Here is a 23,191-nt window from a genome sequence, read left to right on the forward strand (position 1 = left end):
GGGCTTTTTTACACTGCACGGCTGCCGACTAGATTGCACGTCACAGTGCCAGGAGATCAGGCGCGTGAGGCTGCAGGACACAGTGACTCGAGTATAAGCCGAGGGGGCTTTTTCAGCACAAAAATATGTGCTCAAAAACTTGGCTTATACTCGAGTATATACGGTAGTTCAAACTGTCAGTTTCACAGTATTTATCTATAGGCAAATCTGAATAAAAATCTAATTGTTTGCCTATTCAAATAAGCTTAAAAAGCCAAGGATTTATGAAAATCAGAGCAAAGGAACAACACCTTGGTGTTTCCCATAGAAACTAGTCAGATTTCATTCTCTAACAAGCATGTCAAATTTCTAGAGAAAATAGCTCGGTGCTTGCCCTTAATCTATGTAGGTTGCCAGTGTCAGCAGGCTTTTGTTTGTACCATAACTTCCACTTTCCCCATATAAATGAGAATGCAAAAACAGCTTGACCCAGGATAATGCAGTAAAAAGTAGGTCAAATGCAAGTCAGAAAGCGTTCAATCAGCAGTGAAAAGGTTCACCATACAAGTTCCAATCTGATCATACAATCTTTTTACAATAAATTATGTAATATGAGGACGTATCTAAACTATCCAACAAGGCAAGACAGAATGCACCATTTTCAAAAGAAAGCTGCATTACTATTTTTTTCTCCATAAACAGACTTACCATTAGAATAGGGAGTTTCACAAAGTGTAAGAAAATCCACAATTCGATAATCCATTTCTAAGACTGCTGTGCTTTTTCCATGCATGACGGTTAGACAGGGTCTTCTTCCAACTGTGTCATAGGACAGGCCACCTGATAGGATAATAAATGGTTCCCTGAAAAAAGTCAGATATACAATGGTTAAAAAAATTTGTGCCAACGCACAAAATATTCGAATCTCTCTCTCTATATATGTCTATTAAATAATGAGACTGTGATCCCACCTAGTAAACAAAGCAGTGAGAACTGATTATAACTGCATGCATGGTGACCTTGAACAAGTCTGAACCTGCATAACAAGCAGCAACACTCTATGGTGTTCAGTTGATCATGAGTCGCCATTTAGTTTGGTTGTGTTTTCTGTAGTGTGTCGAAAAAATGCTAAGTTTAAAAGTTGAACAACGTGTCAATTTTAAATTTTTGGGGGAAAATTGCATGAAACACCAACAAAATGTTTTCAAATGCTTACTACAGCTTATGGAATGACGGCCTGTCTTGTGTACGCATTTGAGTGGCACAAAAGATTCAGCGAAGGACGTGAAAATGAATTCCCAAAAGTTAGATCAGTGCTTAACCACTTGACCACTGGGCACTTAAACACCCTTAATAACCAGACCAATTTTCAGCTTTCGGTGCTCTCACATTTTGAATGACAATTACTCAGTCATGCAACACTGGACCTATATGAAATTTTTGTCCTTTTTTTCACACAAATGGAGATTTCTTTTGGTGGTATTTAATCACCGCTCGGTTTTTTATTTTTTGTGCTATAAAAGAAAAAATACTGAAAATTCTGTAAAAAAATGAATTTTTCTTTGTTTCTGTTATAAAATTTAGCAGATTAGTAATTTTTTCTTCATAAATTTTGGCCAAAATTTATACTACTACATATCTTTGGTAAAAATAAGTACAAATTGGTGGATATTATTTGGTTTTTGTGAAAGTTATATAGAGTCCACAAGCTATGGTGCCAATATCTGAAAATTGATCACACCTGAAGTACTGACGGCCTATTTCAATTCTTGAGACCCTAACATGCCAGAAAAGTACAAATACCCCCCAAATGACCCCTTTTTGGAAAGAAGACATTCCAAGGTATTTAGTAAGAGGCATGATGAGTTTTTTGAAGTTGTCATTTTTTTCCCACAATTCTTTGCAAAATCAAGATTTTTTATACTTTTTTATTTTTTTCACAAAATTGTCATATTATCAGTTTATTTCTCACACACAGCATATGCATACCACAAATTATACCCCAAAACACATTCTGCTATTACTCCCGAGTACGGCGATACCACATGTGTGAGACTTTTACACAGTGTGGCCACATACAGAGGCCTAACATGCAGGGAGCGCCATCAGGCGTTCTGGAGCACCCAGGACAATTCTGACATTTCTCTCCTACATGTAAAAATCATCATTTATTTTCTAGAAAATTACATAGAATCCCAAAACATTATATATATATGTTTTTTTTTAGCAAACACCCTGGAGAATACAATGGTGGTTGTTGCAACTTTTTATCTCGCACGGTATTTGCACAGCAATTTTTCGAATGCTTTTTTTTGGAAAAAAAAACTGTTTTGTGCTTTAAAAAAAAAAAAAAACACTGTAAAGTTAGCCCAATTTTTGCATAATGTGAAAGATGAAGTTACGCTGAGTAAATAGATACCTAACATGTCACTCTTCAAAATTGCACATGCTCGTGGAATGGCGCCAAACGTCGCTACTTAAAGTGGTGTTGCCACCAAAAAATTAAAACTGCTTAAAATTCGTAAAAAAATAAATAAATAAATAATTGGCAAAAAAAAAAAAAATTTACTCACCTCTAAATACCGGTTGCTAGGGGGTCCCTCGTAATCTGCCTTCCTCATTGCCCGGGCTGGTGACATCACTTCCCCTCGCGCCGCACATTCACCTGGGACCTGTCATGTGTCCCAGGTGACTGTACGACGTATCACGGCGCCCTGCGCCGCTCGCGCATGCGCAGTGGGTGCCCGGCTGTGAAGCCACAGCCGGGTGCCCACAGTATGCATGACGGCGCCGCGAGCAGAGCGGGGAGCGAGGGGGGGGGGGGCTTCGTTCCCCCGCATCGCTGGACCCTGGGGCAGGTAAGTGTCCGATTATTAAAAGCCAGCAGCTGCAGTATTTGTAGCTGCTGACTTTTAATTTTTTTTTTTTAGGGGGTACCCCACTTTAAAAATCCCCAAAGGCGACGATTTAATTTTTTTTTACTGCTTATATGTTTTGGGTTACAGAGGAGCTCTAGGGCTAGAATTATTGCTCTCGCAGCGATACCTCACATGTGTGGTTTGAACACCGTTTTCATATGTGGGCGGGACTTAAGTATGCGTTCGCTTCTGCATGCGAGCACATGGGAACAGGGGCGCTTTAAAAAATTTTTTTTTTTTTTTTTTATTGTTCATTTTACTTTATTTATTTTAGTTTGACATTTTTTTCCCCAAAAATAAATTTTTTGATCACTTTTATTCCTATTACAAGGAATGTAAACATCCCTTGTAATAGGAATATGGCATGACAGGTCCTCTTTACAGTGAGATATGGGGTCAATAAGACCCCGCATCTCACCTCTAAGCTGGGAAGCCTGAAAAAAAAAAAAAAAGATTCTGGCTTTGATCGTATTGGCGAGTCGGTAGAAGCACCGGAGGGAGGCGGGAGAGGAGGGGGGGATGTCTATGGCTGGGTATTGCAGGGTATCACCGACTATGGCGGGGTATGGCTGGGTATCTCAAAGTATGGCGTTGCAGAGTATGGCGTTGCAGAGTATTGCGTTGCAGAGCATTGCAGAGTGTTGCAGGGCATTGCAGAGTGTTGCAGGGTATTGGCGGGTGTTGCAGAGCATTGCAGAGTGTTGCAGGGTATTGGCGGGTGTTGCAGGGTATTGCAGAGTGTTGCAGGGTAATGGCAGGGTATTGCAGAGTATTGGCAGGGAATTGAGGGGTTACATTTTGGTGAGCAGCGATGTGGGCACTGCAGATGCAGCCCACATTGCTGCTGACACCGATCTCTTCCCCCTCCGCTGTACCGATCGGAGCGATCACGTGGTAAACGTCCGCGATGAGCGGCCGTTTACCTGGATCCGTGATGTGCCGGGTTCTGTGGACCCGGCGGTCACGGATGCTCTCGAGTGCGCGCCCCAGGGGGCACGTGAGAGCGGAATTCTGGGAGGACGTCATATGACGTCCTCCCAGAGTTAAACAACCGCCCTGTAGCCATCATTCGGCTATGGGCCGGTTGTTAAGTGGTTAAAAGGGACATATTTTGAGTCTGTTAATGCTGTAAAGAAGAAAACAGCAGGTGTGTTGAAACAGCTGACAGAAATCGATTTCCCCCATGCCTTCGACCAGTGCAAAACAAGACTGCAGCAATGTATTAGTGCAAATGGGGAAAATATTGAAGGGGACAGGCATTAAATTTGTAATACATCAAAAAAAAGGTGAGTTATTTAATCAGTCTCCTTATTTAATAGACACACTAAATATATATATATATATACACACATCTCCAGATTACTGTTAAAGTATACCACCCACTTAGCATTTAATGCTGTATAGAGGTTTCTTTGTCAGTATAAACTACACCTCATTTTGAATGTATAAATATTGTAATTTCATGAGATTATGCTTGCTTTGCGCTTCCCATTGGAGCGCCTTCAGTTTAATTAAACTGGAAGGCATGGAGCGGGCTTAGAATTCAATAAAGGAAATACATGCTCCTCCTGGACAGGATAAATCGCGGAATATCGTTGGGCACCTGTTCACCCTGTGACATACGGTAAAACGCAAGAATTTACCTGTGCAGGCAGTTGTGAATAGAAGGTCTGGGAAGGGGCAGTGAGATGCAAGTTGTTCTCCCCCCACCCCCCCATTTTCCTTTATTGAAATGTCAAGATATTCCAATCATTTCTTCACATCACAGCTTGTCTGTGGTATGTGTGAATGCACAGTACACAGTCTTCAGGTAAGTTCTGGTGTGTATGCATTTTTCAAAAACTGCTTGGGACCAGGAGGCTCAGTTTTAGAGAGAATGGGCCACATGCATTTTTTTGCTATGCGCCGTTTCAGTAATTGGTGTCGATCCAATAAAGAAAAATGCCAGTCATTGCACCCAGTGTGAATGGGCCCTGAAGAACGTCAAAACAAAAAAAAGAGGTAAAGCCCATATTCCTATTAACATTTTATTGCTGATTTTTCATCACTTCCTGTCTACTAGATAGTAAGGTAGAACCTCAACTGAGAGCAAGTCTCCCTGCCGCCTGCCGATGACATACACTGATATGACTGAGAAATTATTATGGGTTCATGCAGAGAACATTTCCCTTAAGTTTTCTTAGAAATAACCATTGTTAATTATACAGCATATTTCTTTAGAAACCACTAAAAATGAATCCCATAAAACCTAGAACAAAAATGACAAACCTATGGTGTAAAGCACAAGATCAAATTATATTTTAAGTTTCTAAAAAAATATATAATATACAATCTTATACAGACAAATGTTTGATCTAAAAAACAGAAAACTAAACAGACAGAACGCAACTTTGCAGGTAAACTAAAAGTACATTATTCTACATCGTACTATTCTAATATATATTAGCAAATGAAACTGAGCAAGTACATTGTGGCTGACTGACTAAGTACTATGCTAAATAAAGAAATAATGCACGCATCAACTTTAAGCCTTAAAGTCATTTGCCATCCTGCCAAGATTAGGGAACATAATCGCCTTTTAACCAAAGAACCTTAAAACACATTTACTAATTCAACCTGCTGTGTTAAGGTGTGAATGGGAGACTCCAAAAGAACGCATCACATTTTCTGTGAAGCAAACCGTAAGCAATACAACAGAATATCTCAAATTAATTATATTTACAAAAAAGAAACGAAAAACAAACATGCATATTAACCACTTTCAGACCGGACCATTTTGCTGGTAAATGACCAGAGGTCTTTTTACAATTTGGCACTGCGCTGCTTTAACTGGTAATTGCGCGGTCATGCAATGTTGTACCCAAACAAAATTTGCGTCCTTTTCTTCCCACAAATAGAGCTTTCTTTTGATGGTATTTGATTGCCTCTGCGATTTTTATTTTTTGCGATATAAATGGAAAAAGACCGCAAATTTTGAAAAAAAATGATATTTTCTACTTTTTGTTATTAGAAAAATCCAATAAATTCAATTTTAGTCATACATTTAGGCCAAAATGTATTCAGCCACATGTCTTTGGTAAAAAAAAAGTCAATAACTGTATATTTATTGGTTTGCGCAAAAGTTGTCACATCTACAAACTAAGGTACGTTTTCTGGAATTTACGCAGCTTTTAGTTTACGACTGCCTATCTCATTTCTTGAGGTGCTAAAATGGCAGGGCTGTACAAAAACCCCCCAAATGACCCCATTTTGGAAAGTAGACCCCCTAAGGAAATTGATAAGTGGCATGTTGAGCCCATCAAATATTTTATTTTTTTGCCTCAAGCGATTGAATAATGACAAAAAAATAATATTTTTTTTTTTTTTTACACAAAGTTGTCACTAAATGATATATTGCTCACACATGCTATGGGCATATGTGAAATGACACCCCAAAATAAATTCTGCTGCTTCTCCTGAGTACGGGGATACCACACGTGTGGGATTTTTTTGCCTCAAGCGATTGAATAATGACAAAAAAATTATAATTTTTTTTTTTTCACAAAGTTGCCACTAAATGATATATTGCTCACACATGCCATGGGCATATGTGAAATGACACCCCAAAATAAATTCTGCTGCTTCTCCTGAGTACGGAGATACCACATGTGTGGGATTTTTTGGGAGCCTAGCCGCGTACGGGGCCCCGAAAGCCAAGAACCGCCTTCAGGTTTTCTAAGGGCGTAAATATTTGACTTCACTCCTCACTACCTATTACAGTTTTGAAGGCCATAAAATGCCAAGATGGCACAAAACCCCCACAAATGACCCCATTTTAGAAAGTAGACACCCCAAGCTATTTGCTGAGAGGCATGTTGAGTCCATGGAATATTTTATATTTTGCCACAAGTTGCGGGAAAATTACAAACTTTTTTTTTATTTATTTTTTTCACAAAGTTGTCACTAAATGATATATTGCTCACGCATGCCATGGGCATATGTGAAATGACACCCCAAAATAAATTCTGCTGCTTCTCCTGAGTACGGGGATACCACATATGTGGGACTTTTTGGGAGCCTAGCCGCGTACGGGGCCCCGAAAACCAAGCACCGCCTTCAGGCTTTCTAAGGGCGTTACAGTTTTGAAGGCCATAAAATGCCAAGATGGCACAAACCCCCCCCCCAAATGACCCCATTTTGGAAAGTAGACACCCCTAAATTTAGGGGTACACTAGTGAGACTAGGTAATAAATGGCGGGTGCCCTGAAACTATAAAAAAAAATAACTAACCAACCAGCGTCACCTGTAACCGTTATATGGTGATCACTGGTGAAAGGGTTAACTAGGGGGCAATCAGGGGGCTTTATGCGGTAGTATATGGGGGTCCCTGGCGCTATAAAAAGCTGCGGCGAACCTAAATACCTACCTGCCTAACTAGCGTCACCTGTGACACTAATACAGCGATCAGAAAAATGATCGCTTATTAGGCTGGGTTCACACTGGAGCGATGCAGGAACGCCACGAATCCGCGGCGGGTTCCCGCATCGCATGCCTCCCGGCGGCAGTTCACACTGCCCTATGCGAACTGCTGGGAGTGTCAGTGAAATGTTAATGACATCCCCAGATCAGTTCGCATATCGCAGTGCGATCTGCAAACTCGGATCGCATGGTGTGAACACCCATGCGATCCGATTCTGCTGCGGACCAAAAAAAGGGTCCCGTGCGAGTTTGCGGCGGGTGCGACACGAATTCAGCCATACTATCTGTATAGCTGAACTCGAATCGCACAGAGATCGGATGTGATTTGCACTGCAGTGCGGTGCGAATCACAGCTGCAATGTGAACCCAGCCTTAGTGACACTGGCGAGGGGGGGTGATCACGGGGTTAAACCTTTATTGGGGGGGTTACGGGGGTACCTTAGAACTAAAGGGGGCTAACCCTAACTGCCCTAACAGTTATTACAGTCACAAATGACACCAATGCAAAAAAAAAAAAAAAAGCAATTGGTGTCACTGTGACTGGGGGGGCAGGGGTAATTGGGGGGGTGATCGGGGGGTAAAGGGGGGTGTGAGTGTGCCTGGCATGTTCTACTGTATGTGTGGTGTGTTGGTGCAACTCACCGAACCTCTCTCCTCGGTGCCGGAACGAAAAATACCGACACGGAGGAGAGAATACATCACTTCCTCTCCTGTGTTTACATTACAGGAGAGAAAGTGATGTCACGAAGGATTTCCATTCGTCGAGAGCGATCGCGAGGGGGTGGCCATGAATGAATGGCCGCCCCCTCATCCCGGATCGCTCTCGAACGAATGCCGACCGCCGCAGGCACCGGGGGGGGGCCCGATCGGGCCCCCCACCCGCGGGCAGGCAGGGACTTATATATACGCCCATATGCCTGCCCGTGCCATTCTGCCGACGTATATCGTCGTGCGGCGGTCGGCAAGTGGTTAAAATAAAAAGGCCTCACTGAATTCCTTATAACAATGCATTTTAGAGGAGTAAAATCAAGAAAACCAAATGGCTTCCAGGTCAGTAATGATCACATTTGGTAACGCAAACAGCCCGATGTTCTTACGCTGGCCAAAACAAAATAAGGTCTTCAATAGCTGATTAAAACAACTTTACTTACAATCATTTAGTAGAAGTGTCATGGATGCCGAATTAAAGAAAGCACATAGAGCAGCATAGGTCTGCACTGGTTTAGTTATCAAGTAGTGACTGGGGATGTGCCCCACAAATGTATGCAATTGCAGCCAGTGTGTTAGACAAAAATGGGGTTAAGAGAGGCTGTGAGGTGGATCATATTGCCTCCTCACCAACTATAACCTTTCATGAATGAAGAATGAGGATTGCTTATCAGATGTGAGACAATCTAAATCTAGCCCAAGTGTAGATTAGAAGATCATTAGATAATTAGACGATATTAGTATAAATTAGTAACAAGAGGTCATCCTGTGTAATATTTAGATCCTGAGTGGAAGAAAATCACAGAATCCAGTTTTCATAATCAGAACATTTGATTCGCCAGACAAAAAGGAAAATAATCCAGTTTGTTCCTCAATATCCCAAGGCCTCTAATTATTTATACGCAATATTACTTACAGTGCCTTGCAAAAGTATTCACCCCCCTTGGCTTTTTACCTATTTTGTTACAACATTTAGTTATTTTTTTTAAAATCTGAATTATATGCGATGGATCAGAACACAATAGTCTAAGTTGGTGAAGTAAAATTAGAAAAATATATACATAAATTTTTTCAGAAATAAAAAACGGATAATTGGCATGTGTGTATGTATTCACCTCCTTTGTTATGAAGCCCATAAAAAGCTCTGGTGTAATCAATTGCCTTAGGAAGTCACATAATTAGTGAAATGATGTCCACCTGTGTGCAATCTATGCGTCACATGATCTGTTATTACATACACACACCTTTTTTAACCACTTGCTTACTGGGCACTTAAACCCCCCTCAGTCCCAGACCAATTTTCAGCTTTCAGCGCTGATGCACTTTGAGTGACAATTACGCGGTCATACAACACTGTACCCAAATGAAATTTTTATCATTTTTTTCCCACAAATAGAGCTTTCTTTTGGTGGTATTTAGTTACAGCTCAGAGTTTTATTTTTTGCTAAACAAACAAAAAAAGATGCAAAAAAAAAAAATCATGTTTTAATAGTTTGTTATAAAATTTTGCAAACGGGTCATTTTTCTCCTTCATTGAAGTGCGCTGATTAGGCGGCACTGATAGGCTGCATTGGTGGGCACTGATGGGCTGCATTGGTGGGCACTGATGGGCTGCATTGGTGGGCACTGATAGGCTGCACCGGTGGGCACTGATAGGCATAGTTAAGGCGGCACTAATAGGCACAGATAAGGCGGCACCGATGGGCACAGATAAGGCGGCACCGATGGGCACAGATAAGGCGGCACTGATGGGCAAAGATGGGCACAGATAAGATGGCACGGATGGGTGGCACGGATAAGTGGCACGGATGGGTGGCACGGATGGGCACTGATAGGTACCACAGATAGATGGGACTGATGGGCACTGATAGGTGGCACTGCTGGGCACTGATGGGCGGCACTGCTGGGCACAGATGGGCGGCACTGCTGGGCACAGATGGGCGGCACTGATGGGCGGCACTGCTGGGCACTGATGGGCGGCACTGGGGTGCAGCACCTTTGCGGCAGATTGGGTGGCACTGTGGGTGGCACTGTGGGGTGGCACTGTGGGTGGCACTGTGGGCACTATGGGCACTGACGGGGGGCACTTACTTTTGCTTTTATTTTACTTCAGGATGGCACTGCGGGAGGCAGGTGGGCACAGGCAGGTGGCAGGTGGTCCCTTGTATTGATGGCCGTGATCGGGACTGATGTCCCGATCACGGCCGCCGGTGATCGGCTTTTTTTTTCTCTCCTCGCGCTGTCAGCGCGAGGAGGAATAATAGCCGATTACCGGCTCCGTTCTATCACATGATCAGCTGTCATTGGCTGACAGCTGATCACGTGATAAGGGGTCGGGATCGACCCCTTACACGGATCGGTGATCAGGCGAGTCTCACGGACTCGCCGATCACAGAGAGCGCCGCGCGCGCCCCTCAGGGGGCGCGCAGGCCGCTCGTAACCGGGACGACGTCAATAGACGTAGTCCCGGAAATGTAGGTCCGCGCTAATGCCGTCATTTGGCAATAGCGCGGATCTGTAGTGGTTAAAGGCCCCAGAGGCTGCAACACCTAAGCAAGAGGCACCACTAACCAAACACTGCCACGAAGACCAAGGAAGTAAGGGACATTGTTGTTGAGAAGTACAAGTCAGGGTTAGGTTATAAAAAAATCCAAATCTTTGAGGATCCCTAGGAGGAGCCTAGAGACAGCACATCCCAAACTCACGTACCGGACAAGGAGGGCATTAATCAAAGAGGCAGCACAGAGACCTAAGGTAACCCTGGAGGACCTGCAGAGTTCCACAGCAGAGACTGGGGTATGTGTATATAGGACGACAATAAGCCGCATGCTCCATAGAGTTGGGCTTTATGGGAGAATAGCCAGAACAAAGCCATTACTTTCAGCAAAACAAAAGGGCAAGTTTTGAGTTTGCGAAAAGGCATGTGGGAGACTCCCAAAATGAAGGCATGGAGGAAGGTGCTCTGATCTGATGAGACTAAAATTTAACTTTTTGGCCAAAAAAACGCTATGTCTGGTGCAAACCCAACACATCACATCACCCAAAGAACACTATGTTTTTCAGCAGTCGAGACTGGGAAACTGGTCAGAGTTGAGGGAAAGGTGGATGGTGCTAAATACAGGGATATTCTTAAGAAAAACCTGTACCATTCTGTGTGTGATTTGAGGCTACGATGGAGTTTCCCCTTCCAGCAGGACAATGACCCCAAGCACACTGCTAAAGCAACACTTGAGTGGTTTTAGGGTAAACATGTAAATATGTTGGAATAGCCTAGTCAAAGCCCAGACCTCAATCCAATAGAAAATCTGTCGTCACACTTAAAATTTGCTGTTCACAAGCGCAAACTATCCAACTTGAAGGAGCCAAAGCAGTTTTGCAAAGAGGAATGGGCAAAAATACCAGTGGATAAAATGTGGCAAGCTCATAGACTTATCCAAAGCGACTTGGAGCAGTGATAGGCGCAAAAGCTGGCTCTACAAAGCATTGACTTTAGGGGGGTGAATAATTAAGCACTTTTTCTGCTATTTTGTCCTATTTGCCGTTTGCTACACAATAAAAAAAAAAATAAAAATCAAAGTTGTGGGCATGTTCTGTAAATTAAATGATGCAAATCCTCAAACATTTCATGTTAATTCCAGGTTGTGAGGCAACAAAACACGAAAAATGCCAAGGGGGTGAATACTTTTGCAAGGCACTGTATATACTAAGTTACATAGTTGGCAAGGTTGAATAAAGACAATAGTCCATCCAATTCAAACTGTGTTGGTGGGTGTGTGCGCGGTAAATCATTTCCCATATCCTCGTATTTTGTTTTCACTAAGATGAACATCCAAGAGTCTTAAGGTTATGCATACTTCTTGCTGACACCAATTGTGGAAGAGGGTTCCACATTCTTACTGCCCTGACAGTGAAAAATTCCCTATGGTCTGATGAAGAAGCTGTAGCTTCAAAATGCATTACCATTCCTTGACACTGTGAATAATCACATTTCCTGTTCCTGTGAAGTCACGACCAGCTGCTTCTTGTTTCCTGCCTCCTGGTTCCCAGCATTCTCTGGATCCCTGTAAGATCACACCAGTGCCCCAGGCTGCAAAGGGAAGACTTCTATGAGACTCCAGGCCTGGCGATTTTCACCACATACTGAACTCATCTAATTTAACCTTTTCTATCTACATTTTATGAATGATCCAATCGTGTGGAAAGATGAGATGCTGTCCTGGTGTGATGACCCTGATTATATATGCCTATTTGTTTTGGGATTTGGTAAGCGCGCATTCTTACTATTAATCAGCACGGTGGTGGTGAAGGAAGCTTTTCACTGTACCTGCACTGAATTTCCTTTGGAGAAATATTTCCGTTTGTTGGACTGCCACGTTTATAATCTATATTTTTATATGGGTGTATACGCATAGGACACGCGTATTTGTATCCCTAAAAGAACTGTCGTTTACACACTTTCTTTGAGCACTCTATATATTATTTGTGGTGCTTGTTATTGTTTGTATATTTAGTGCACTATGTCTTTCAATGAATTTTATTATTCGCATGAATTTATTATTTATTTCAACCGATTTTTTTCTATTTATTTATTTGTTTAAATTTAATTGCTCATATTGTGTATGAACTTATTTTCACTGGATCTTAATTGTCCATAGTGTACACACAGTAATTTTTGTCCACATGTTACGTTTATTATCATTAATATTTTTTGTTTGTAATTTTTAGATGTTAGGTGTTTTTCACTAGGATTTGGTATATGGGAGAGCGCGGTTAAAATATTTTGGCTTATATGTTTTATGGGTGTGTATCACATCATATTAATCGCTGCTTTTAGGTATTCGGATTAGTTTTTTATTTAACCTCCTCCCACCCGCCCTATAGCCGAATGACGGCCTTAGAGCGGGCAGGTTCCTTCGCCTGGCCGTCCCTGGACGGCCTGGTGTTTACTTCCGCAATGCGCGCTGCCGGGGGCGCGCATCGCGGAAGTATTGTATTCGCCGTGTCTCCCGGAGACAGGCAAATACAGCTCGCCGTGAACGGCCAATCAAAGCGGCCGTTCACAGCGCGATCGCAGCTGCCAATGGGAGATGATCTCATATGTAAACATATGAGATCATCTCCCATTGCAGTGTCTCTCCCTCCTCACACAGAGACAGCGTGTGAGGAGGGAGAGCGATCTGTGTGTCAGCCCCAGTGCCCGTGTCAGCCCCAGTGCCCGTGTCAGCCCCAGTGCCCGTGTCAGCCCCAGTGCCCGTGTCAGCCCCAGTGCCCGTGTCAGCCCCAGTGCCCGTGTCAGCCCCAGTGCCAGTGTCAGCCCCAGTGCCAGTGTCAGCCCCAGTGCCAGTGTCAGCCCCAGTGCCATCTGTCAGCCCCAGTGCCATCTGTCAGCCCAGTGCCATCTGTCAGCCCAGTGCCATCTGCCAGTAGTGCCAGTGCCATCTGCCAGTAGTGCCAGTGCCACCTGCCAGCGCCTGCCGTCAGCCCCAGTGCCGCCAGCGCCAGTGCCACCTGCCAGTGCCACCTGCCAGCGCCAGTGCCACCTGCCAGCGCCGCCCGTCAGCCCCAGTGCCGTCCGTCAGCCCCAGTGCCACCTGCCAGCACCAGTTCCACCTGCCAGTGCCCCTTGCCAGTGCCATCCGTCAGCCCCAGTGCCGTCAGTGCCAGTGCCACCTGCCAGTGCCACCTGCCAGTGCCAGTGCCATCCATCAGCCCCAGTGCCAGTTCCGCCAGTGCCACCTGCCAGCGCCACTTGCTAGTGCCACCTGCCAGCGCCAGTGCCGCCAGCCCCAGTGCCGCCAGTGCCACGTGCCAGTCCCATTTGCCAGAGCAAATAGCCAGCACCATCTGCCAGTGCCATCTGCCAGTGCCAGCCCCATCTGCCTCCAGTGCCATCTGCCTCCAGTGCCATCTGCCTCCAGTGCCATCTGTCAGTGCCACGTGTCAGTGCCACGTGGGGTCACTTTGTGGGCATTTCCATTGTTCTGGTGCTCCAGGGCCTTCAAAACTGTAATAGGTGGTTGAGAAATAAGATGTGTAATTTATGCTCCTAGAACGCCTGATGGTGCTATTTCAATATTGGAGCTCTGTATGTGGTCAGGCTGTGTAAAAGTCTCACACATTTGGTATCGTAATACTCAGAAGGAGTAGCAGAATGTATTTTGGGGTGTCATGTGTGGTATACACATGCCATGTGAGAGAAATAACCTATTACATTGAAAATTTTGTGAGAAAAACAAAATAAAAAATCTTCATTTTGCAAAGAATTGTGGGAAAAAGATGACAACATCAAAAACCTCACCATGCATCTTAGTAAATACCTTGGAATGTCTACTTTCAAAAAAGGGGTCATTTGGGGGGTATTTGTACTTTCCTGACTTTTTCGGGTCGCAAGAAATGATAGGCCACCAGTACATCAGGTGTGATCAATTTTGTGCGATTCGCACCACAGCTTGTAGACTCTCTAACTTTCACAAAGATCAAATAATATCCACTAATTTGGGTTATTTTTACCAAAGATATGTAGCAGTATGAAATGGGAGTAGGGAAACAAACGTTGAGTTTTTGAGCCCAGGACAAAAATGCTATAATAAAGGTGTTTTTTGTTGAAAAAAATGTGACAGATGCTGACAATGATGCTTATTTAAAGAGGAAGTAAACCCTAATGGGTTTACTTCCTCTTTTTTTCCCTGCAAAGGTAAAGCATAATGGACTACTATGCATCGCATAGTAGCTCATGTGTCACTTACCTGACACAGGAGCCAGCGAAGTCGCCGCTGTCCCCTGTAGTCCGCCGCATCCATCTTGCTGGTGGCGTCTCGCAGCTCCGCCGAATCACAGCGGCGAAGCCGCGATGACGTCACTCCCGCGCATGCGCACGGGAGTCGCGTCTCGCAGCTCCGCCGCTGTCATTCGGCGAAGCCGTCACTCCCGCGCATGCGCACGGGAGTCGACAAATTAGGCAGCTCCATTCTTGGATTTGCCGCGTTTAGTGCGCCTGCGCGCCGCTGTCTACGGCGCATGCGCCGTAGACAGCGGTGCCCATTTTCGGGCAAATATCTCCTAAACCATATAGGTTTAGGAGATATTGCTTGGACCTACAGGTAAGCCTTAATCTAGGCTTACCTGTAGGTCAAAGTGGTTTGAAAGGGTTTACTTCCTCTTTAAGGTAGGCTGCTTGCTGAATGCCTGGAATATAGCTGGATTCCAATGCAGATACTGGTCTTAGATTCAGTTCCTGCTCTGAGAAGGGGGTGCACTGGCCTTCAGCAGAGAATGTTCGCAATTTTGCCACTTAACAGTGGCTATATGTAAGGCTTCGGTGGAAATGCATTAGCATGTTACTGCTGTATCCTGCCATATAGCCAATAAAGATTTAAGGCAAAGGATGTTACTATGTAGCCAGCTTCATTATGGGTAGATTAGGACTGTTGTGAAGTATTGTCTTTTAAAAAGGTGTCCAGCTTACGGAAGGAAAGGTTTTGGCAAACCTAAATCTTTTTTTCTAAAATTGCACACCACAAAGCACAGAAAGTTCTTTTTGGTGCACTAGAACACGTGCATTGAGGTGCCATTTGAAATGAATGTACCATCCACTCAAGCTCACATTTTGCAGAAATGCCCACTCATTCGCCTCTACTTGCATGAGGTGCTCCATTTAATAGACCTAATTCAAAGCTGTAATAATTCAATGTGATCCTTGTGTTGTAGTTTTTAATTGCACAACCGAAACAGGCTGATATAGGCGGTCCATAACCCCTCACAAATTGAAGGCTGCAACCACTCGTATCCCTACTTTGTGGGGGTCAAACCTCTGCTCCTTCGATAGCACAATGGCTTTAAGACAAGATAAGATACGTCCCATATCATATTGTTAAGGGGGTTTACAGCTCGGCACTGCAAAATATGGGCGTGTTGGTTTGAGTTTGTGTTTTCTGCAGCCTATATGGCTATTTCAGGTTATTGAATACTTACATCATTAGATTAATAGGTTATGCTCCTATATTATATTGTACTTTGTCATCTTTCAGCAGGGAACTCATGACTTCCTGCCATCATTTGGCCCCCTACTTAGTGTCTCCCCCCCCCCCCACCTCCTGCACTTCTTCCACATTTTCTGCTTCTCTTCATCCCTTTTTTCTTTCAGAAATTAAAATTGAATGCCAATCATTCACTCAGGGTTATGCTATATGTACGTCTGTGTATTGCTTGTCCCTATGGATATTGGACCTTTGGATTTTGTACTGGATTTGTATACTGTGAGCAACATTTTGTCTTTCACTTTTCCTATTCAGAGTGTTGCATTTATACTATGTACTCTTTGTTAAACTTGCAACAAAAATGTACACATGCATTAATGTGCATTGCAGTAAACCACAATATTGTGAATCCATCCTCCATTGCAAAGAAATAGTGAACATAAAAAAAAAAGAAAGTGTTCCAAATGTACCACCTAGAATTCAAGCAGAAAGCATCCAAGCTTATGAAGAGCAATAGCCTGAATCGAGCGCCATAGTGAGGGCTCATACTGTGATTTACAAACAGTTCCATCATATTAAAGGAACATATCATTACTTCCATATAGTGTTTAGAGCAATGTGATTAATAAATTTTAGATCTGTCACGGAGAAGTAGGATTTTTATACAACATCATAAAATGCTTAAATAAAGCATTGTTGGGGGGGGGGGCGTGGCCGACGAGCGGAGCGGATGGACGTGTGAGTGAGTAGCTCCGCTGTACCCTGAGCAAATAAGGCGAATAATAGCGTCTCCAGCCCTCGTTTTCGCCCGAAATTTTTGCCAGTACCTGCGGGCAACCTCCCTGATGCCATCACGGAAAAGAAAAGGTCTTACAAAACCGGGCAAAATGCTGGATTTCTTTGTCCAGCTGCGACAGAGGCCTATCCAAGATGGCGGCGGCGCACGAGGCCAGCAGACACAGCGGGAATGGAAGGCTCGACACACAGATCATGGCGTTCCACAAGCAGCGCTACAGGCATCACACTCTGCCTCCTCCTCTGCATCTACCAGCCCAGCGAAAAGTAAGCAAAGAACAGAGGAGCGTTTGAGTGACACAGGGGAGGTGAGTGCTCTTAATTCTTCCATGGATGATACAAGAGAGTTACAGGACTCTATTACTGAATTTCCCACATTAAATCAACCTGTTCTGGACACTACTTTAAAGGACATGTTAGTTTCACCAAGGTCAACCTTGCATGCAGATATACTGGCTATCACTCAGCAGTTTAAATCTGAGGTGCATGCAGTAACTAGCAGAGTGTCCCATGTTGAAACGAAAATGGGGGAATTTGCCCAAACCTTTAATGAGCTTGTGGATGCACACAATGATAGAGAAGAGGACATGGCGGCCATTAAAGCGAAATTAGCGGACCTCGAGGACCGCTCAAGGCGCAATAATATTAGAATCCGTGGGATACCAGAAACAGTTCAACTTCAGGAGCTGCGGGAGTTTTTTTATCAATCTAATGAAAGCTGCACTTCCAGACACTCCTGTGGAAGAGTTAGTGGTGGATCGCATTCATAGATTGCCCAGACCGAAGAGCATTCCATCGCACCTTCCCAGAGATACGATCGTACGGATTCATTTCTATCATATCAAAGAGACGTTCGCGCGAGTGACAAGAAGAAGGGAGGAATTACCTCCTGAGTTTAAAGAACTGTCTTTTTTCGCCGACTCTTCGGCGTACACTATGCAACAGCGTAGACAATTGGTTACCATAACGAAACCTCTCAATAACCATCGAATCCCATACAGATGGATATATCCAGCCAAGCTGCTAATTACATTCGAAGGGAAGTCGTATGTCGTGGCTAAAGTCACAGAGGGTATTCGCCTTCTGGAAGAGTGGCAACTTCTCTCACCACAAACCGCTGGTCCAACAAGAACGGAATCGCCTCTCTCTACCCGAACAAGCTCAGATGCTGAAACCGGCTGAGGGCATAGCTTGACGGTAATACTTCATTCGCCTTTACGCTCAGGACATGTTACAACGAGTTTAATTTTGCTTCGTTGTTTTTGATGTTCGTTTTTCTTTGCTTTTTTGAAGAGTGTTATCTCTCCTCCGATCTGTTGTCTTCACAGACACTCACTTCTACCCCCAAGAACTAGCGGCTTATTGCCAGCACAGATTCCCTAGGGAATCGCCACTTTTTACTTTTTTACTTTTCTATTCTTTTTTGTATTTTTTGTTTTTTTTTATCCAGTGACTAACCTTTTACAGAATACTGCTGAAGGTATTTTCTACGCATATCATCGAGGGTAAAGTTTTGAATTGCTTCGCTTGCTTCTTTTACTTTCCTTGAGGAGACAGGGCCTAACCTTTTTATAGGTGTAACCAAGCTGACTCATTAGGTGTCGGAGGCTGGGCCTGATTCCATTCAATATGGCTTTTACCATTTCTTCACTTAATGTTAAAGGGCTTAATAGCCCCTTTAAACGCCAAATGGCATGGAAGGAGGCGTCCAGACTGCACAGTGACATAATTTGTTTTCAGGAATCTCATTTCATGGCGGGGAACCACCCCTCATTTTCTAATCGCAAGTTTCCACAGGTGTTTTTGGCTAATGGCCCAAAGAAGAAAGCTGGAGTGATCATAGCAGTTAAGAATACTATTCCTTTTCGTCTTATGGACTCTCACCTGGATAAGTCGGGCCGCTTCATTATTCTTATTTGCGAGATTGCCCGTGTGACATACACTCTAGTAAATGTTTATCTTCCAAATTCCAACCAGAGTGGCTTCCTACAAAAAATTTAGAAAAAAGTATCAAACATGAAAAAGGGTCATGTGATTATATGTGGGGATTTTAATGCTGTTATGCACAGCGAGTTAGATGTTTCCAACCCGCACATCCGCAAATCACGGAGGCCAAATCTCTCAAGAATTTTTTCATCCGGGGACCTCTTTGACGTGTGGCGGTGCCAACACGCGTCGGAAAAGGACTATACGTTTTTTTCCAGTGTACACCATTCTTATTCACGTATTGACAGGTTTCATGTTGACAAATTTTTACTGCAAAAAATTGTTAAATCTGAGATACATACAATAACTTGGTCAGACCATGCGCCAATTTCAATTAGGGTGGGGGATCGTGGCGCCACGATGAGAGCTAACAGGTGGCGAAATGAGGTTTCTGTCATTTCCCAGCCTGAGAATGCGAAATACCCAAGGACGGCATTAGCAGAATTTTTCCAGATAAATGCTCCGTCGGTGTCGGATCCCTTTTCCCTTTGGAATACGCACAAGGTGTATATGAGGGGCTTATTGATTCAGTTAAGTGCTACGGTTAGGAGGCAGCGGACAGAAAGGCTTAATGGTCTACTAGAGAAAATAGAGACTTTGGAGTCTTTAAACAAACAAAACACTACACCAAAAATTAGGGAAGACCTGTTTGCGGTGCGACAAGAATTGCGTGCAATGCTGGTTTCGCAGCAGGAGACCCGCCTTCGTTTTTTTAAGGCTCATAGCTACAGGTATAGCAACAAGGCGGGGAAACTGCTAGCGGACCAGCTTCGAGAAAGGTTAGTACAACAAAAAATCGGCTGCATGGTTAATCCCATTACGAAGCGTACAGTGCACAACCCTAAAGAAATCGCGGACGCTTTTAGCGACTATTATGAATCTCTGTATAATCTCAAGGATGACCCGGATACGTTCCAGCCATCCGAGCGATCGATTGCGGATTTTTTGAATTCACTAAATTTGCCTAAAATATCTCCAAGTGATTTAGAAGCGTTGAACGCGCCTTGTACGATTACAGAAATTCAAAAAATGATTGGCAGTATGCCCCACAATAAAGCGCCGGGCCCGGATGGTTACTCGGCTGAATACTATCAACTATTCCAAGTAGAATTATCTCCGCACATGCAACAGATCTTTGGGGCCGCAATGTCCGCTGCCTCCTTTCCAAGCGAGATGCTTACGGCATCCATTATTACGTTACCAAAAGAGGGTAAGGACCCCACACTTCCTCAAAGTTACAGACCGATATCTTTATTGAACGTAGATATCAAAATATATGCAAAACTGATTGCTGGTAGGTTGGCGAGATTGTTGCCGGGTCTTGTCAACCATGATCAGGTTGGCTTTGTGCTAGGCCGACAGGCTAATGATGCAACTAGAAGATTAATAAATCTAATTTACTCGGCTGAAAATCGGGAAGGCCTTCTCTGCTCCTCTCCCTGGATGCAGAGAAGGCCTTCGATAGAATACATTGGGGTTATCTGATTGAAGTTCTGAAAAAATTTGGATTGATAGGACCCATTCATCAGGCCATACTAGCCTTATACTCTTCCCCATCTGCCTATGTGTACTCTGAAGGAATGTTTTCCAAAAAATTCATTATCTCAAACGGCACTAGGCAAGGTTGCCCGTTATCCCCCATCATTTTTGCTTTAGTAATGGAGCCCTTTGCCGAAACCATTAGAAAACAGATGACAGTGAAAGGCATTGTCTCCCAGACAACTCATCACAAACTTTCATTGTTTGCAGATGACGTCATTTTGACTCTCTCCGAGCCCCTTAATTCTATCATGGCAGCACACAACATTATCGTACAGTTCGGGGAGGCCTCATATTACAAAATAAATGAAAATAAGTCATGCATTTTAGGAATTGGTGTAGATGATCACGTAAAATCTCAGATTCAGGGGGCTCTCCCACTTCCATGGGCCTCCAATTCCATTAAGTACCTGGGCACAAACCTTACTCCTTCAACCAAACAGCTATTTCAAGCCAATTTCCCCCCATTATTGGAATCTTTGCAAGCGGACATGAATAGAATTAAGAAACATATCACATGGCATGGAAGACTAGCGGCCTACAAAATGATTCTCCTTCCCAAATTGACGTATTTATTTAGGGCACTTCCTATCCTCATACCTGACCAATTTTTTAGAGCTTTACAAAAACAAATGTTAACATTTATCTGGGCGGGGAAGAGAGCTAGATTTTCTACAACGGTACAGGGCAAGAAGAAATGGGCTGGGGGCTTGGGTGTACCCATATTAAAGGACTACGCTACGGCGGCGGTTCTAGATCAGCTCCGGGGTTGGTTCTCCTCCCGGGAGCTGAAGCCCTGGTGCCAATTGGAACAGGTGGAGAGTCGCTATGGGTCACTCCGCTCCCTCCTGATAGCATATAATATTGAACAATTTCACGTTCACAGTGATCTTTCCACTGTGCAGGCTTCCCTACGAGCCTGGAGGGCCCTCCTTGCATCGTACCAGGCCACAAGCACATTTACACGGGCTCCTATTCCCATAGAGTCAGTGTGGCTGATCCCGAACTTATCACTGGTCGGGTGGAAACAGAGTGGGATCTCTACGGTTCAGGATCTTATAGTAAATAACCGCCCCATGGATTTCCCGGCACTTCAAAACAAATTTTGTTTACCTCGGAATGCATTTCTGCCGCATTGCCAAGTTTTGTCTTGGCTACAGAATAGGACAACCTCAGGTACTCAATTTATTACAGAAGTGTGGGATTTCCTGACCTCGTCTACTTCCAAAACTAAGGGTATCTCATTAATGTACGATTTATTAGGTGCGAAATCTCATTTTTTTAGATTTGGACATTTGGAGAAATGGGAAAAAGATTTAGGTCAGAAATTTATTGAGCTACAATGGTTGCAGGCCTTTAGGACTAATGTTAGTTTTTCGAGATGTGCAAATTATGAGGAATTGGCTGCGAAAATTATGGCAAGATGGCACCTTACCCCTTATATCATAGCCAAATTTTCAGGTGACGGTTCAAGCGAGTGTTGGAGGGGATGTGGCCAAGTGGGGACACTACTGCACATGTGGTGGAGATGCCCGCACCTGCGGAGCTTTTGGAACGAGGTATTTAGATTGCTTGCCCGTATCACAGGTGTTCTAATTAAGCCCTCCCCAGAAAAAGCCCTTCTCAGTATTGGTATGTCGTCATATCCAGTTCCCAAGAGGACAATAGCAATGCATGTTATCTTCGCGGCCAGGACCTTGATAGTATATAAATGGAAAACGAACGACACCCCTAACATATCAGAATTGATTAGGAAAGTGACCATCATCTCAGAATACGAGAAAATTTTAGCGTATAGAGATGGGTCCATTAAGAAATATTTAAATAGTTTTTTCCTTATTTTCTCTGCACGCAGGTTTTTTTTTTTCTTTTCCCTCCTGCTCCCTCTCTCTCACCTCTTCTTCCCAGGATGGACTTTGCCATTTCTTCCGGATTTTTCGTCTTGTCTCTGAAGACCACCTCCACAACTGGACATCGGATGACCTCTATCCGCGCACTAGTACACGGGTATGCCTACTCCTATCTTCCCCTTGTGATTTTTACAAATGATGAAAGTTGTTACCTTCAACGCACATGGGCTTAACCACCCAGCTAAAAGGGCTGCTCTTTGGAAAGAGGCCAGTAAATTGAGAGCTGACATCTTATGCATACAGGAGTCTCATCTCACACCACAGGACCAGCATAGACTTAAACACAGGAACTACCCCCATGTTTTTCAAGCTTCGGTGCCACATAAAGGTGTTGCTATTGTTATTGGTGCCTCGGTAACATTCACCCTTCAGTCTCTTATCGCCGATCCAGAAGGCCGTTATGTTATTGTTATTGGAGAATTTAACAGTAAGCTCTATACAATAGTCAGCCTCTATGCCCCTAATTCTCATCAGTTGAGATTCCTTAAAAGGCTGTTGAAAAAAGTGGCCGCAGTAAAACAAGGTACCCTATTAATTGGGGGCGACTTCAATATCACTTCGGACTACACTATCGACACTACTTCCAAATCCAAAAGGCCTCTACCTACACTGCAGTCCACTCTACATTCAGAAGAGCTATATGACATTTGGAGGTGTCAACACCCTGGCGAAAAAGACTTTTCCTTCCGTTCAGCCAGGCATAACACATATTCGCGTATTGACATGATTATTGGGGATAGAAATTTGTTAAGGGCAGCATCCTCCTCCGCTATCCATGATATCTCTTGGTCCGACCACGCTCCAGTTTCAATTGTGGTAGCGGAGAGGGATGCCCCGATGGGTGATTTTGTGTGGAGGGCCGACTCCAGTCTGCTTCGGATACCCAGTCTTGTGACCTCTTTAACAAAAACATTACAGGAAT

At 43.9% G+C, this 23,191-nt stretch overlaps 1 protein-coding gene across 3 annotated transcripts in view; it reads right to left on the reverse strand.

Annotated features, from left to right (window-relative positions):
• STXBP5 (syntaxin binding protein 5) overlaps positions 1–23,191 on the reverse strand; it is a 641,864-nt gene that overhangs the window by 185,742 nt on the left and 432,931 nt on the right. For all 3 annotated transcript variants that reach the window (XM_077486344.1, XM_077486342.1, XM_077486345.1), the window contains exon 10: positions 688–842. In XM_077486344.1, coding sequence (XP_077342470.1) covers positions 688–842 — 155 coding nt within the window. The remainder of the gene's footprint in view (positions 1–687; positions 843–23,191) is intronic.

The sequence above is a fragment of the Lithobates pipiens genome, unplaced genomic scaffold (genome assembly GCF_037356315.1).
Source record: "Lithobates pipiens isolate NorthernLeopardFrog02 unplaced genomic scaffold, aLitPip1_a1.2 Scaffold_18, whole genome shotgun sequence".
In the NCBI taxonomy this organism is placed as follows: Eukaryota; Metazoa; Chordata; class Amphibia; order Anura; family Ranidae; genus Lithobates; species Lithobates pipiens.